We start from the raw sequence: 16,248 nt of genomic DNA, 5'->3' as shown, positions 1-16,248 counted from the left end.
CTGCCCACACAGAGTAGTCATGGGTAGCCTGTGAGCTGTGGCCTGAGGAACCCAGGAAAAAGTGTTGGGGCTCCCAAATGCTGCCTTATAGACAAACGTTCCCTGATGCACCGCACACAATCAATCAGACACACCAGACATGGTATCCTGGTGCTCTCGAAGGTGCTCACAATGCTGGTATCCAGCTTCTAGTATTGGGCTGTGAGGAACATCTAAATCACTAAGCCCATCCCATGTGGCACATCAGCATTTTCTGTTACAAGTGGTCCTGCTTTGCTTGGGACATTGACAGTGCCACTACCCACAGATCAGAAGCACTGCATCCTGCAAACTGCACACAGAGGTCAGGGGATCAGTAGGCATAGCCAGATCACAGCTCCTGGATCACAGCTGCTGGACTTACGTAGATCCTTACACATCTGTATCATTGGTCATACCACAAAAGAAGCATCCAGGACCCATGCTTGGAGAATACAGGCGTGAAGATTTATTTCATGGCTTCATCAGATTCCTCCAAGGGTGCATTCAGCTTCTCCTGTTGCTCCCTGACGTAAATCCCAACCAGTGACACCATTCCGACGCCTACAACCAAGCAACGTCCTGGCCAGGGGCATGCAGGAGAGCCTGGCAGCAAACCTTACCCTAGCTAACAGCATCCTGGGTTGCCTTAGGATGAATGTTGCCAGCAGGTTAAGGAAGGTGATCCTTCCTCTCTAAATCCAGAGTGCTGTGTCCAGTTCTGGGCTCCTCACTACAAACGAGACATAGACATACCAGAGAGTCCAGCAAAGGGCCACTAAAATGACTAAGGGACTGGAACATATCTCATATGAAGAGAGGCCGAGAGCTAGGAATGTTCAGCCTCGAGGAGGCTCGGGTGAGATCTTATCAATGCATGCAAGTATCTGATGAGAGGGAATGAAGAAAAGGGACCCTCTTTCAGTGGTGCCCAGTCATGACAATAGGCCGTGGGCATAAACTGAAACGTGAGAGTCCATCTGAAGACAAGAAAACATCTTTTTACTGTGAGGGTGGTCAAATTCAGGAACAGGTTCCCCAGAGAAGCTGAGTCGTCTCCAGCTGTGGAGATACTGAAAACCCAAACAGACACAGTCCTGGTCTGCCTTTCCAAGTGACCTTGCTTGAGCAGGATTGGACTAGATGATCAAGAGGTCCCTTCCAACCTAAAGGATTATGTGAGAAAAAACAACAAACACCAACAGAAAAAAAATTGAGAGTGCACAGTGCAGCAGGGAGGCTGGAACCCAAACCTGCCCTCAGACTGGTACATCACTACACACAACCTTCACCTTTGTGTGTGGCAACAAACTCTCCTACAACATTAAAATTAATTCATCTGTGCTGATGGCATTGAAGGTGTGAAAGAAGGTACTGTTGCAAGCAAAGGCACTCCATGGTGACATGCACTGTGCTTTTCAGGACATGAGAAAACACCCTGCATACTCACTTCGTGGGAGGTGTGATAAATTGCTCAGGATTAGCACACAGACTGACAAAGTGCTCAGTGTGGGAAGGAAATAAACAGCCCAAGGAGAAAGAGACAGGTTTATTTAAGGAATTGAAGTGAGGTCTGGAAGGATGAAGCCAGCAGTTGCCTGAGGAGTTGTGTTTCTGAGAAAGTGCAATTCAATCCTTCCTGGCATAACACTCTCAGAGAAAAGAGCTGCTGAAGCCAGCAGGTTCGTGCCAACTGAGAGGGGTCCCTCCTCGCTCTACATCCAACGCAGCAGGGCTCTGACCAGCTCCACACTAGGTGCCTATTCTTCCCTGATAAAGGGATCTTCCAAGAGCTGCAGGGTGCCAGCACAAGGATACTGGCAGAGGCTGCTGTCCTGGCTCTCTGCAGGAGTTCATATGACACCTCTTTTCCTAGGTGAGCCAGAACAAACCAACAAAAAAAATGAGCTTTAAGGTGCACCTGGTCCTTTCCTCCAACACACTCTGATGCAGGGAGAACACAGTCCAGTAGGCTTTACTCTAGCCACAGCTGTGACTGGTGATGCCCAAGCCAGCTTGAGTGTTACACGGACTGGTCAGCACTGTTTGGTGGAGAGACCCTTGAGTGTGACTGACCTGTTCCTCTTGCAAGAATAAGCCCAGGCACCACCCACAGCAAACATAACCTTGCTGTGCCCAGCAACTTCTCTCCATAAACAAAAGCGATGCCTGGCTTACAGCCAAGTCAAAGAGAATCAGATTCCAAAAAGAATCAACCCTGGTGGATCAGTACCATGGTTTCACCGGCTACATTAGAGCAGCTGCCTTCAACCAGCCTGAATGCCACTGTCCCACAAGTCACGGGCACCCACTGTCACTGACGGAGGTTGATCATGCAATGAGTAGTAACAGAGTTGCTCTGTTGGCACTGGACTGGGTTTTGCAGTTTCCTCTTTCACTGGCAACAGCCAAGCAGGCTGCTTCACAGGTGCTCAGTTCTTCCATCGGATTTGCTAAAAGAGAGAACAAGACATGACTAACATCAGTGCTGGACACAGATCCCTCAGGGGCCAAGTCAGTGAGTCCCACTCCCTGAGAAGGACAACTATGGCCAGAGGGTGCTATTTCTATCAGTTTCACCCTTCACTCCTACACTAAATGCAACCCCAAACTTAAGATTAGCTTCCCAGCAGGGATAAAAAGTATGTAGGACAGCCATGCCCTTACACCTAATCTATGACCGTTTCTGATGAGAGTCTCTGGAAGAAAAAGTAGGTGTTTCTTACCATGTTGTTGAGAATGCTGTTTATCTTGTCTTCTTCTGCAGAGCCTCGCTCCACCTTGCATTTATATGCTGTCAGCTGGATGCGATCCTTTAGATCCCTGTATGTCTAGATAAACAGCAAAATCAGCACCCAGCTGAGTGAAGAGGACACTTCCACGGTTAGATGGTGCCCTGTAGATGAGCAGGACAATTCTTCAATCCCCCCTCATGTTCCCACCATGGCACAATTCCACACAGCACAAACACCAGGACCCACTCTTCTGGCTCACTTGACTTCCCCTGGGAATCATATCACTGCTCCCAGGCCACAGGGATAAACAAACCCCACCAGGCACATGACAGCAAGTGGCACATGGCAGACCACAGGAAAGCTAGGGAGAAAAAGCAGGCTCTTGTCCCATTTCTTCAGACACACAGCAGGGACCTACCTCAATGACAACATCATGGCACTTGTATTTGGTGGCGAGGTTCAACCGTGTCTCCACATCCTCCACCAGGCGCACATACTCCTGCAGCACCTGTGAGGGAAGGAAGAGTGTCTCAGCTCCCTTCTGCAGGTACCGCCTGCATCATTCTCTCACCCCAGTTACAAAACCTTTCAAGGTTACTGGTCACACAGACTTGACCCCTTCCTTCCTAAGGCAACAAGTGACCAGGACAAGACTGCTCAGGATCCCAGAGGCAGTAAAGCTTTGCTCACAAAGCTCAGAGTCCTAGGCTACCTCGTTCCTATGGATCGGGTTAACCATTGGCAGCCAGATTAAGCATAAGAAGTTAATGTAGCAAACAAAGGTGGCAATACACTGTTGGGAGAGAGCTCCCAGACAGCTCTAGGCCTGCTGTCCCTCTTGCAATCAGACGTAGGACCCAGCCTTCACTACCACCTACACCTCCTGTTGATGCATGGGTCACTCAGATGAGTGCTGCGCCCACCTTGCAGAGCCAGCAGCTCGGCAAGCTGTTCTCTTGCTCCCAGCTAGAAAGCAGCTCACTTGAGGAATCATTCACACCGCAGATCCCAACAAAGAGCAAGAGGACGTATGCAGCAGTTCCTTGCTCACCTGCACAGGAGCATTGTTCCTCTGCAAGATCTCCACCACTCGGTGGAAACCAATAGGTGCCTTCTTCTTGGTGTAGCCCAGCCAGTTCTGAAATGAGAGCCAAACCCTATGTTAATGCTAAAGGGCAATCCCTCCAGCCACAAGAAAATGTTTTTCCCCAGTGCCAGCAACACACGCCACCAGCCACCACACGCACCACTGACAGAGCCCTTCATACAGTGGCTGAGCGCAGGTTGGCTGCAAACCCTTTGGTAACAGAGAATGAGGACAGCTCCCTTCTCTGACGGTATTGCTGCAGCCAAGCCAGGCCCTGCAGAGGTCTTAGGAAGGGAGAGGAGGAATGTATTGCAACATCGTGCAGCAGAGGTGCTGGGCCTTGCTGAAATAAAACCAGTTTGTCCAGTAACTCCAGAACAAGCCAGCTATCCACAATAGTTATCAGTACTCGGAATTGAGCCCCCAGCAAGGCTTTCCACAGCTCACCTTGGTGGTGAAGAGGGCATCCACATCATCCCACGCTCGCAGCTTGGCACGGGCAGCCAGGGCAGTCAGCACATACTGCTTATCAGGAATCTGCAAGGTAGAAGGCTGCAGCTGGAGCACTAGCACAACTCAGAAGGCCTGTATGGGTTGGACAGGAATGGCATCTGCCCCTAGCCCTGTCAGGACCCACACCAACAGCCAGAGAAGGAGGTGAGATATTGCCTGAGGCCAGGGCCAGCGCTGTAGAGAGCAAGAGGTGGGGATCTGCAAGTGCTGCTGCAGCTGAGGCGCACCCAAGTGAAAGCCTCCACAAGGCTACCACTTGCCTTTCTGAGCCTTCAGAATGGCCCTGCTCAAGAAGGATGCCATGCTCCCCCCCATCTCAGTTCTGAGCCCCTCAAACTCCTACCCAGCCCCCTTGCTAAATACAATTTGGCTGCCCACATTTTCAGCTAGTGCTGCCACAACAGCAGGAGACTTCCATACCTTAAATGTTTTCTTCAGGTTGGTCGGGCTGCTGAACGTTCCCTAAAGAAAGCAGACAAGTCAGTGCAAACTCAGCAGAGCAGGCCATAGGAGAGGTTCAGACAACCATTGTAAAGCATTTGCCTCGAACAGGGTGAATCTACCCAAGTTTTTACTGCTTTTTGCTCATGTCAGTGCCACAGGAGGAAACAACTGGCAGAAGAGAGCAAGTATCCCACCCCATTAGCTCTCTGGTTTGGTTTCCCCTACATCCTCAACTGGTGCACCTCCAGCACTTCCAAGACCAGTATCACACACCTCAGCCTCATGGGATTAAGGGCCAATTCTGGCTCCTCGGAGCCAGAAGTAAAAGACAGTGGTTTCTAGGAGGCAACTCCATGACAGGCTGTCCCAGGTTGAACGTCCCATCTTAGAGCACAAAAGAAAACTCCAAACTGGTCCCAGATGGACAAGGGGAGCTGGGTTCCTTTAGGTCTCTCTGAGGCATGACATATGACCTCCCTCCCCTTCTTTCCTTAACATGTCCCAGTTTAACCACCCCACATATTGAGGGCTACCGGGATGAAATGTAACCCTTCTCACCTCAGCCTCTGTGTAGTGGTAGAAACAGGAATAGAAGAGGGTGGTCACTAATGGCATGTTGAGAATTGAAGCCTTGCGAGGATATTTCCGAAATATCTCTGACTGCCCAGCCGTCTCCAAGTGCCGATCATTGGCCTGCAGAAAAAAGAAAGACAGAGAGGGTGAACATGAGCCAGGGCAACTGCCTGACTCAGCTGTGGGTTAAAAAACTGGGGAGATTGATGTGATAGCAACGCACAAGCACAGCCTCAACATGCCATGAAAGTCTCAGGTCTGGTATTTCACACATATGCCTGGCACAGCAGCTTGGACAGCAGTTAAACTACACTAGCCAGGGCAGGTTGGTTAGATCCAAAGTGGTATAAGTTAAGGACAGATAGAGATCTCGCAGCTAGTCCCAGTCATCTCCTGACCAGTAGGGAAGATTTCATACCTCAATGATGATCTGTCGCTCCAACAGGGTATAATGGTCTTGGATGTGAGAGGTATCCTCAGCTGAAAATGGCAGCCTGGCCAGATATGGAGGAAGGAGGCACTGTCAGCAGCTCTTAACACAGTACACTTAGAAGGATGCTGTTCTCCAACAAACATGCTCCCCACAAACAGAGATGTGGGGAACACCTCCCATTCTCCCCAGCCCGAGTGGCTAGTAGGTACTCAAGCTCCTGCCCCACTGCCCTCTCCAACTGTCTCTCTCCTAGACAGGCTCCAGAGAAGGAAAAATTATGTGGCATCTCTCACAGAACAACCTAAAGCTGATGCTACCCATTTCCTCAAGTGCTCAGACACCCAAGCTTTCATCCTTCACAACCTGAACAGTCGATGATCAGAAGGTCCCTGAAGCATCTTTGCCCCCATGTAAGCAGCAAACGATGCTGGATTAGTGATCACCACAAATTCTTCCTCTCTGGTCTACATTGTGCCCACAACACACCACTCCCACTGAGGCAAAACCAACATCAACTCTCCAACTACCTAAGCCGTGGCACTGGGATAGAGGTCTAATTTTCGTTACTGCCACCTTCTGTGAAGCACCCACATCCCTCCCACCCTCTTGCATTTTTTCTTACCCAATGCAGCCTTTCAGAAATTCCCTCCTTTTTTCTACATCCTGGATGCTCAAATGCTCCCGGTACTGGGACAGCTGGAGGGAGAGGGAAAAGAAGCACAGTCTGTTCTCATGGATTTGGCAGATACAGGACTCCAGAGGGCAAAATGGGGATGCAAAGCTCTCGCCTGACTACCAGACACCCTGCAGCCAGCCTCCCCCTGCCCACTACACTCCCTCTTCACTGAGGAAATGGAACGTCTGCTCCTGGGAATACTTACAGCAACTTCCTCAGTCCTGTCTAGGAACCTGCAAAAGGGAATCAGCAAGCATTAGTCTGGAGGCAGGTTCCTAGCAGCGTGCCCAGCCCTGCCACAAGGCTGGGCAAGAGCCTCACCTGAGCAGATCCAGAAGAAACTTCTGCTCACCCGACTCTTTGAGGAAATGGATCAGATGACACAAGGCCACCTGCCGCACCTCCAGCTCCCGAAACAAGATCTCTACAGGAGAGAGAGTTATGTACAGGTGGGTAGACTAAGTTAGTACTATCAAGCCAGAGGGGGCTAAGCATGGTGCATGGAGCTGCAAGCCATTGGCAGGATTCAACAGCCTTATCCCATTTAAAGCAGTCTTGGAGGCTAGAGCACAGAGGAGCCCGTTCACCAGGCTGCCAGCTGAATTCACAGCAGTGTGCTACCCCTACAGATTCATTTTCATTCACCCCATCACCACGACCACCTACCAGCACTTAAAGCCCCTCTCTGGGGCCTTCATGGGCATCACCATCCCCCCTCCCATGTTACACTTGCTGCAAAAATATTTCATGCTCAGTAAAGCAGCAATACCCCAGATGCTCTCTTTGTGACTTGCACCCAGTGAAAGAACTAGTCCCTCTGCCCTTAACTAAAACACACTCTAGAAACCCCGGCCCCAGTCACACTTACCTCTCCTTAGTGTCCGTTTCAGGAATATCAGGACCTGTGAGCAGAGAGGCAGCTCTCAGTTGACCAGATCAGTCTTCACCAGAATTAAGGCAGACAGACAGCAAACTGGTCAAGGCCTGGGGAAGCTTTTGCAAAGGGCCTCTGAAGACACAGCTCACTGAACTGAATTCTGCTACCCACTAGACACAGGACAAGCAGTGAGCCAGGGTCACAGCTGCCTGGATGCCTGCCTAAGCTCCTACTCTGGAGCTCAGGTAAGTGAGACCAAAATTTACAAAGAAAAACCTTTCCATGAGAGATCCAAAGGCTTTAAAGATCTGGAAGAGGGAAGCTCTGACACAGTCCCATTTGCTGCCTGATGCTTTGGAAGCCAGATAAACTGGAGAGGCCCCTCAAATCTTCTGTGCTGCAATGAGCAGATTAAACCTCAGCCTTCAAGAAGTTGCTGCAAAGATCTGTAAGGCTGAAGGTTCAGGTTCCTTGTTATTAACCTGACATGAATTCTGCAGAGTGACAAGAAAGCCAGCAGGAATATGGAACTTCCCAGTCTTAAGCTTTGACACTGTTCAGTAACTTCTTGGTTTTAAGTAAAGAACAACCCCCCATCTTGCACAATTAGGTGGCCAACCAATTGCATTTGCACAAGCACCCTCTGTGGGATCACCCAGGAAGTCCCAGCCCTATATGGCCCCAGCAGGACTCACAGCTGTAATGACATTTCCATCATGCCCTGCCACAGCTTCATCCAAGAGCACCAGCTTGTCCTGCAGGGAGCGAAATCTCTCTAGAGAGCAGACCTGGAGATTGAAGAGGTATAAGTAGGCATATGGGACATCAGACAATCCCCAGGCTGAACCAACCCCGAAGGTACTACCTATTCTTCCCCCATGAGCCCTTCAGCAACAGCAACATGAGTAACTGTCCTCCCAACCAGCAGAGAACTTCTCATTTAGCTGAAACCATATGCTGCATGATACCTGGGAATCTGTCCACAGGAGTTGCAGAGTTAGCCCTCACTACTGCCCACGCTAGGACAGCAGACATTGTACATTCAGCACAAACACCCTTGTAACAAAGCAAAACTTCCCTGCACACCACAAACCACCAGCCCGGACAGGAGGAGGGAACTCTGCAGGGCCCTTTCCATGGAGGAGACCAGAAAAGTAGAGTTGCAAGACTCTTCCTCCCTTCTTACAATATAATTGTGGCCTCTCTCAGCCTTTAGTTCACCCCAGCCTTTGAGAAGACATGTGCAGAGTAAAACCACGAGCTCCCTGCATGCTCACTGCAAACTGAGACACCTGAGACTAAGATACTAAGATTCCAGGTCCAGTGTAATCAAGATTGCTTCTGTCTTCCTCCCTCCATTTGTAACCAACTAAGAAGGGAAGTAAAGCCCCACACCCTTGGATTTTTTCCATAAACCCAGCCCCAGGGAGCAGAAAGGGTAGAAAGGGACACAGCAGTATAGATAGCTCCTGTGAGAGCCTAGCTGAGGGGATGACTCAAGTAAACAATGCAACGAAACCCTGAAGGTCTCCTGCTGCTCCTGAGCTAGTGTCATCCCAGCACTGCCACCCGGCAAAGCAGCAGACACGCAGAGCACTGTTGCTGTTAGATGCCGCAAGCAACATGGATCCCCTCCCTGCTCCTGGAACAGCCAGGAGCATAGGGAAGTGCAAAGCAGTTTAGGGGCCACACACCTTCCGTCTTTTGCAAGCAGGTGGGAGTGGGAAGTCCTTACCTTGCCTCTCTGCATTCGCCTGACCGTATCTTTGGGGCTCCAATCACTGCTGTAATCCTGCCACAAGAAAAACAAAGAGCTTTTGACCCTCAAGAGGCCAGATCATGCCAGGAGTCCCCAAGCTGCTTTCCACTTGTGGTGGATCAGTGATGGCCCATGTGTAGCTTCTCAGACTTATCATTCAGCTGCTCCAGGGGGGTTGTTAGTAGGATCAGTACAGTGTTCAGGTGCAGATGCTGGGCCCTCAGACCCTGCATGACGGCAGGGAGGGAAGCTCGAGGCTCAGTTGTTAACACAGAGTCTTTCTATTGCCTCAGTAAGCTCCATCATCATATCATTTGTAAGAAGTGCATTTCAATAGGTTGTCCTCCTTGCAAATTAAAGTTCCAATGTTGCTTTCAGAAGGACAAACAAAACATACACAAAACTGACAAACCCCAAACTGAGGGGGACAGAGTTGGTTTCTTGCTACAATTCAGACAGACTTCTGCTGGTGAGCCTTCCACAGCAGCGTGGAGAACACAGGGACAACAGCCCCAGGCAAGTGCCTGGAGAGTTGCACAGAACTAGTACAATGTGACAAGACCACTGAAGCCTGTAGCAAGACCATCTTAAGGTAGTAAGCTACAGCTGCTGCAATGACCAAAGTTCTTCCCCTGCAGCCTGCAGGCTACAATCTAGAAGCACTCGATGAAAGTGGCAGTGGCCTGAGCCACTCCTGAACTCAGACTCCAAGAATGCATCTAAGTCTTTGTGAGGCACTCAAGCCAGCAGTTGTAATTCAGCCTTCTGCCTCAAAAGAGCCAGAGAAAGGGAGTAACCAGAACCAGCTCTGAGGACACTGAATTTTAAATTAATTGAAGATTTATTGAAAGTCCAAATCTAAAGAAAAAGGCAGCTGACCCAGTCCCATTAGGGGACCACTGCGCATGAGTCTCTCAAGCCAATGTATAACTGAGTGTCAAATGTCCTGAGCACCAGGGTTGCCTCCAGCACCTCTGGCCAGAGACAGCTCCTCAGCCTGTCACTGTCAGGACACTGTTGCAAAGCTGCCACTAACTTCCCCTTCTTTGTTCCACCCCACTTACAATACTCCTGCCTGCTTTTAAGGGGCTGTACAACACTTCTCCTTCCCACTTCACTGCCTTTCCAGGCACAGAACACAACAGGGCACACTTATTTACTCTGCTGTGCTTTCAGGAAGTGCTGCCTGTTACCTTATGTGATTAATGGCTAATCAACATAAACACACCAACCTGGTGAGGATCAGGTGACCAAGGACAGGTGGAGAAAACCCAATAACCTAATCAGCATAATCTGAGCACACTGACTTGGCCACTCCAAGCCACCACCAAATGAGATAGGTTAGGTGTTTTTTCCATTGTGTAAAATCCCTCCAAGGTGAGTAAACCAAAGAAACTTTCCCCAGACACCATGCAACCCTAAAGAGGCACAGGACTTAGTATGAGACACAGGGGGAAAAAAATCCTGGGATGTTTTAAGAGGGTTGTGTAAATGTGTGAAGCTTGTTATGGAAGTTTAGAGGAAAGACAAAAAGCAGGGAAAGAGACGGATCAAAATTAATTGAGCAGGAACAAGCATGGGAAGATAGAGGGGAAACATGGCCATAGGGTGCCAGCCAAGTTTAAACAAGTGGCTAGTTAGTGTGCCTGTCTGACTGAGCCCTGCAATGGATCACTGCAGTCTGTCTTATATTCTCACTAAATTCTGTATTTAACCACCTTCTGTGTGGGTGGGCTCTCTATTCCAAGTGTATGTGTTCATATGAATGCTAGTGAACTTCAAGCTCAATGAGCCAGTGAGTAGAATAAGCAGTTCGAGTACCAGGAAACGGAATGGTACCACAAACCCTAGGGGTTCAAGGGTCCAGATGCCAGCCACTGGACGAGACTAGGGTCTGGGATTCAGCCACAAAACAAACTGGATGTCTAAGACCAGCTACTGGAGAGACCCATAGAGTGTGTGTATGTTCCACTAGTGTAATTCAATCCTGGTCAGACAGAAAGAAGGCTCAGGATCAGGCTTAAGTGTTGTGTGTTTATGTGTCTGTTAGTAAAGGCATTGGTTTCTGAGTTAATCTGTGTGGGCAGCTGTGTTAGTATTGAGCAGGCCTGAATCTGTTGGGAATATGTGCTCAGTCCTGTTACTGGCCGGACCTGAGGACATGGAACCACAACCTTGCACCTAGTAGGAGGAATCCACCCAGTCCCAAAATCCACTAGGTTCTGCAACACCTAACAGTGCCTCTCTGGGAGAAGAACATTCCTGCCAACTGGAACTCCGCCTCTGTGCAACTCCCTCTGTGCTGTCCCAGTGATTCATGAACAAGAAATTTAGAAGCCTTTAGATCCAAAAATTTTAAAAAGCACATGTGATGCTGTCCTGGTTTCAGCTGGGATAGAGTTAACTGTCTTCCTAGTAGCTCGTGCAGTGCTATGTTTTGAGTTCAGTATGTGAAGAATGTTGATAACACTGATGTTTTCAGTTGTTGCTAAGTAGTGTTTAGACTATTGTCAAGAATTTTTCAGCTTCTCATGCCCAGCCAGGGCACCTGACCCAAACTGGCCAACAGTGTATTCTATTCCATACCATGTGACGTCCCATCTAGTTTAGGAACTGGGAAGGGGGGGGGACAGGGAATCGCCACTCGGGGACTGGCTGGGTGTTGGTCGGCGGGTGGTGAGCAATTGCCCTGAGCATCATTTGTACATTCCAATCCTTTTATTACTACTGTTGTCATTTTATTAGTGTTATCATTATCATTATTAGTTTCTTCTTTTCTGTTCTATTAAACCATTCTTATCTCAACCCAGGAGTTTTACTTCTTTTCCCGATTTTCTCCCCCATCCCACTGGATGGGGGGGGAGTGAGTGAGCAGCTGCATGGTGCTTAGTTGCTGGCTGGGGTTAAACCACAACAGATGCCAGTTCATCTGACCCAGCATGAAAACAGCTTACAGGCAAAGCACTATTTAGAAATCCTTTTCACAAAGACTGCTGGACCATTCATTGGGAGGAGAAGTAACTAAGTCCCCCAGCAAAGCTCCCTGCTTCTGAGCAAAAGCAGAGAACACCTAAATTACTGTGAGGCTGAATTTTGAAGCTCTCTGTCCTAATCCCTGCATTGCCTTCTGCTGTCTCAAATGGCGATTAATCACTTCCCATGAAACCAACAGAGTAGGAAGTTCTGGCAGTACTCTGATCTCAGCACACTACAAATACAGGCTGCTCACCTTGTATTCAGCTTTCGGTCTGCGCAGCTCTGGGGTGTAGTTTTTAACTCCTGTGTCAGAGAGGGCTGAGAGGGAAAGGTAAAGCTGAGTAGCACATCAAAATCCTGATTCACATCCACTTCCAAAACTGCCGTTTTCTTGGTTTTCATGGTAGAAGACCCAAGCTCAAGCACCAAATGACAATACAAAGCCGCTCTAAACCCAAGAGTCATCCGTTCTACATAAGCAGGTTACCCCAAACCATCACGCCAACTCTTTTCCTTCTTTGCTGAATGACTTTCAGACAACCCATGATTCAGTTTCCCCTTCTGCAACATAAGGAAGATGACACTTGCCTTTTTTTTGGAAATGCTTTGGTTTACATAAATCTGCACCTCTCCCAAAATGAGGCTGGGATTCAAAACTTACCGTCTGAAAGGGACTGGAAACTTGGAAGTTTGTTTCGTCCTGAAATCAAAACAAACACTCATAAGAGACTGTCTCTTCAGCAGCAACATCTCTTGCAGAGGGAACACAAGCCTAGACTGCAAGCCAGTGCTCTGCAGCTATGCCACTGTAGAACAAGCCACTCTGTATAGTGATTCACACTACACTGGCATAGCTGGGTCTCACCTGCTTGCAGTCTAACGCTTTGAAGTTGTCTGTGGTATCACAAAACACATCACACCCTGGCCCTATCTGTCCTCTTGTTACTGAGACCAGGAGAGGTTAGAGAGCCTGAATTCACTCATCTACCTGCAGAGCAGAAGCTCAAGCACACAGCACTGCTTAGGCCATGGCAACACGGACAGCTTTGCTCACCAGGGCTGCAATTTGGATGCCTTTCATTATCACTGTATTATCAAAGTTGAGAGCAAAAAAACACCCCAGAGAAAGAGAGACAAAGTAAAAGCTGGTTTGCTGTCTGGCTGTGTGACAACAGAACTGAACTCTTGCAAGCTGTGTAAGTCTCCCCATGGTGTGCTGTGCAGCTCTCCCCATAAACCACTGCTGCTAGCATGTGTTTGCTGAACCAACTACAACATCAACAGCAGCCAGCTGAGCTCCAAATAAAGGATAACCAACCTGTCTTCTCTACAGTACTGAGGCCCACATGGGTCAAGCCAGTCCCTTTGTAGCCTGCTCTTTTCCACCATGCAAACGGATTGCTGTACAGTGCTGTGCTCTACCTTGCTGTTCTGGAGAACCTGGCTTTTAAGAAGGCATAATCTCCAAAGCCCCCTCCCATACCACAAGAAGACGTGATCTTCTGCACAAGACAGCCTCCAATTTCTGACCATTGAGAGATACACTCCCACACTCAGGAGAGATCAGAGCTTCCCTGTTTTGCAGTAAACTTAAGAGAAAACAATTTATGTAAGATAACACAATCACCCCTTGACGTTCTTGAGGGAAAAGCCATTTGTCTATATTGTGTATGAGGAACCTCACCTTTGAATAGGCTGCTTAGGGAGTAGGAGGAAACTTGTTTGGGAAAAGCAGCATAGGAGGAAGAGCCCTTCTGTAGGCTGGAGTCTCGGCCCTCCAGCGAGCTAGTGCTGCTGGATGCTGTCTCTTTGATTGACCAGGAGATACCTAAGTGCAGATAGAGGTCATTTATGACAGAGAAAGAGAAAAACAGTCTGTAAAGAATGGTTTTATGGCATGGCAGGAATGTTACCAAGTGTCTCCTGCTCAGTTCTGCACTAGCATATCCCAAATAACTTTAACCCTCAGCACTAAGTAGATGCAGTGCACAGAATCCCAATCCCGTGTAATACTGCTTGTTAAATGGTTGTGTGTTGTCCTCCAGAAATGTTTGATTTCAGCAATGTTGTACAGCTGGTTATGGTTATATAAAAAAATGCATAGACCACCCAACATTTATATGTTGTTCCGTGGGCTAAAGCATATCCTTGCTCTAAAGGTACAGAGCAAGACAGAGAATCCCTGGGTTTCCTCAAATTACAGAAGCATAAGAGCATACCTTCCTGAACACTGGAAAAGTAAGACAGTTTTTCTCTCCAACAGACAAAACAGCTATCAATGTGCATATGCTGCTGGCAACAATGCATATGTCTCCCTCCTGCTTGTTTGAGACACAGTTTTCCCTTCTTTTCACACAGCTGCACAACACACATTTTAGGACAGGGTGATAGAACAAAAAAGCAGATAGGTAGAGACCTTGGGTGGGAAAAGAAACGGCCTGAACCAGAGGGAGAAGCTACCACATAGGACAAGAAGAACAGACTCTCTAAAGGTCCTCTGGATGATCCAAATGTAAATTTTCACTGTTTGGCACTGGCTAGCAAGTGCCACATATTCTGTGGGCCATGAAGTCCAAAGCGGAGCAGACAGCATCATGCGTGGGTCATGAGCTCGCTCCCATCATCACTAGAAATGCATTTGCTTAATGCTTACAATTTAATTTCAAACTTCAAGCATAAAAGTCAGTCTATAAACACACACTAAACCTCAGAATATCTCCTTAAAGTGCTGTGGGGATAAAGCACAGAGAACTTTAAATGGTGCCATTTCAGGCAGCAGTGTGAAGGAAAATATCACCTAGAGTCCTGCAGGCCAGCAGAGCATGATGAATATCAAGCCATAACCTCCAAAATATGTGCTCCGAGCTGGGCTACACATTGGGAAAAACACAGTGAATTCCCTCCACTTGTCTGCACTTTATGTAATTTGGGCTTCTGCTCGCTCTCTTTTCAGTGGATCCACACAGGTAAATCAAGTGGCTCACAATGTGACCCGAGCAGACTAGAATTAGATTAGATATGCAGGATTAGATGGGGAGTAGTACTCCTGACCTTGACTAAATGACATGACTTAAGCGGTAATTTTAAACTCCCTCTGTCTGAAGAATAACTTGCAGTACTTCTGCACTTACTTCCCACAGGTTCTCCGCTCCAGCTGACCCTCTCAAGGTCGTCGTCATCATCATCATCGACGATATCCCGAAGGCTATTCACAGCCCGTTTGGATTCCTTTAGCTATGGACAAAAGCAGAGCTTGTATAAAGACCACCAGTGTTGCAGACTGCGCTTCGTCACCTATTACCTTCAAACAATCTCCCTCAGAGCTTTGAATACGTCTTGTTCGGTTTCCACTGCCTGTTCTGGAGGAGGTATTTTACACCTGTAGGTGTTCAGCAGACACAGCAGCCCTTCCTCGCCGCTGGGAATCCAAAGGCCACCGACACCTACACAGACGCTGACAGCTCAACCAGCAGGAGTTGCAGTTTGCTGCACGGGCGAGGAACCACGGTCCTAATGAGATTTCGGATTGGCCACCGTGGGGGGCGAGATGGGAGCCCTTGGTGGCCTCCACGCAGGGCAGGAGGCCAGCGGCCACCCCACCCACGAAGCACAGACCCTCAGCGAAGCGCGGGGCCGAGGCCTGGGCTGAGACGGCCACGGAGAGGCCTGCCCGGGGCGGGGACGGGGGGTGTCTGACGCCGGGCCGCGGCGCCCCAGCAGACCCGGGGTCGGACCCTACCTGCGAGAGCTCGTCATCCTCGTCGTCGAAGGTGAAGGCACGGAACTTGGAGCTGTGCCAGTACTCCTCCTCGTCCGCCCTCGCCCTGCTCATCTGCAACGGCACCGCGCGGCTGCCTCAGGGGAGCGGCTGCCTCAGGGGAATCGCCGCCCCTGCGCCCTGCTCGCGGTCGCGGCCCTGCCGTCCCCGGCCCTGCCGCCCCCCCGCTCCCGCCGTCCCCCGCTCCCGCTCACCGCCCCGCGCCTCCTCTTCCGCGCCGGGCACCGCCACCGGCAGGGCGCGGCCGGGCAGGGGAGACGGGCGGCCGCCGCGCAGGGCACGCCGGGACGGGTAGTCTCCCCGCCGCGGCCCGGCCCGCCGTTTGGCCGCTCGCGCACTACGAGTACCGGCGTGCCCCGCGCTGCCGCCGGGGCCGGAC

At 49.6% G+C, this 16,248-nt stretch overlaps 1 protein-coding gene across 2 annotated transcripts; it reads right to left on the bottom strand.

The window, feature by feature from the left end:
* Window positions 1-999: 999 nt before the first annotated feature.
* On the bottom strand, window positions 1,000-16,170 carry VIPAS39 (VPS33B interacting protein, apical-basolateral polarity regulator, spe-39 homolog). Of its 2 annotated transcripts, XM_075030085.1 has the most exons (20): window positions 16,064-16,170; window positions 15,831-15,923; window positions 15,223-15,325; window positions 13,776-13,919; window positions 12,753-12,791; window positions 12,345-12,409; window positions 9,092-9,148; window positions 8,052-8,144; window positions 7,348-7,381; window positions 6,801-6,903; window positions 6,685-6,712; window positions 6,426-6,499; window positions 5,789-5,864; window positions 5,356-5,490; window positions 4,774-4,815; window positions 4,288-4,377; window positions 3,805-3,891; window positions 3,172-3,261; window positions 2,745-2,849; window positions 1,000-2,471 (listed from the first exon to the last, which is right to left on the bottom strand). In XM_075030085.1, exons 2-20 carry the CDS (start codon window positions 15,921-15,923, stop codon window positions 2,451-2,453), a joined length of 1,479 nt encoding a protein of 492 aa, XP_074886186.1. In that variant the 5' UTR covers window positions 16,064-16,170; the 3' UTR covers window positions 1,000-2,450. The 2 variants fall into 2 exon arrangements, with proteins under 2 accessions (XP_074886186.1, XP_074886187.1); XM_075030086.1 differs by lacking the exons at window positions 1,000-2,471; window positions 16,064-16,170 and having other exon boundaries at window positions 2,745-2,914; window positions 15,831-16,038.
* Between the last annotated feature and the right edge of the window lie 78 nt (window positions 16,171-16,248).

The sequence above is a fragment of the Buteo buteo genome, chromosome 6, assembly GCF_964188355.1.
Source record: "Buteo buteo chromosome 6, bButBut1.hap1.1, whole genome shotgun sequence".
NCBI lineage: Eukaryota > Metazoa > Chordata > Aves > Accipitriformes > Accipitridae > Buteo > Buteo buteo.
Note: the sequence above shows the minus strand (reverse complement) of the source record. Positions and strands in the feature narration are given on the sequence as shown.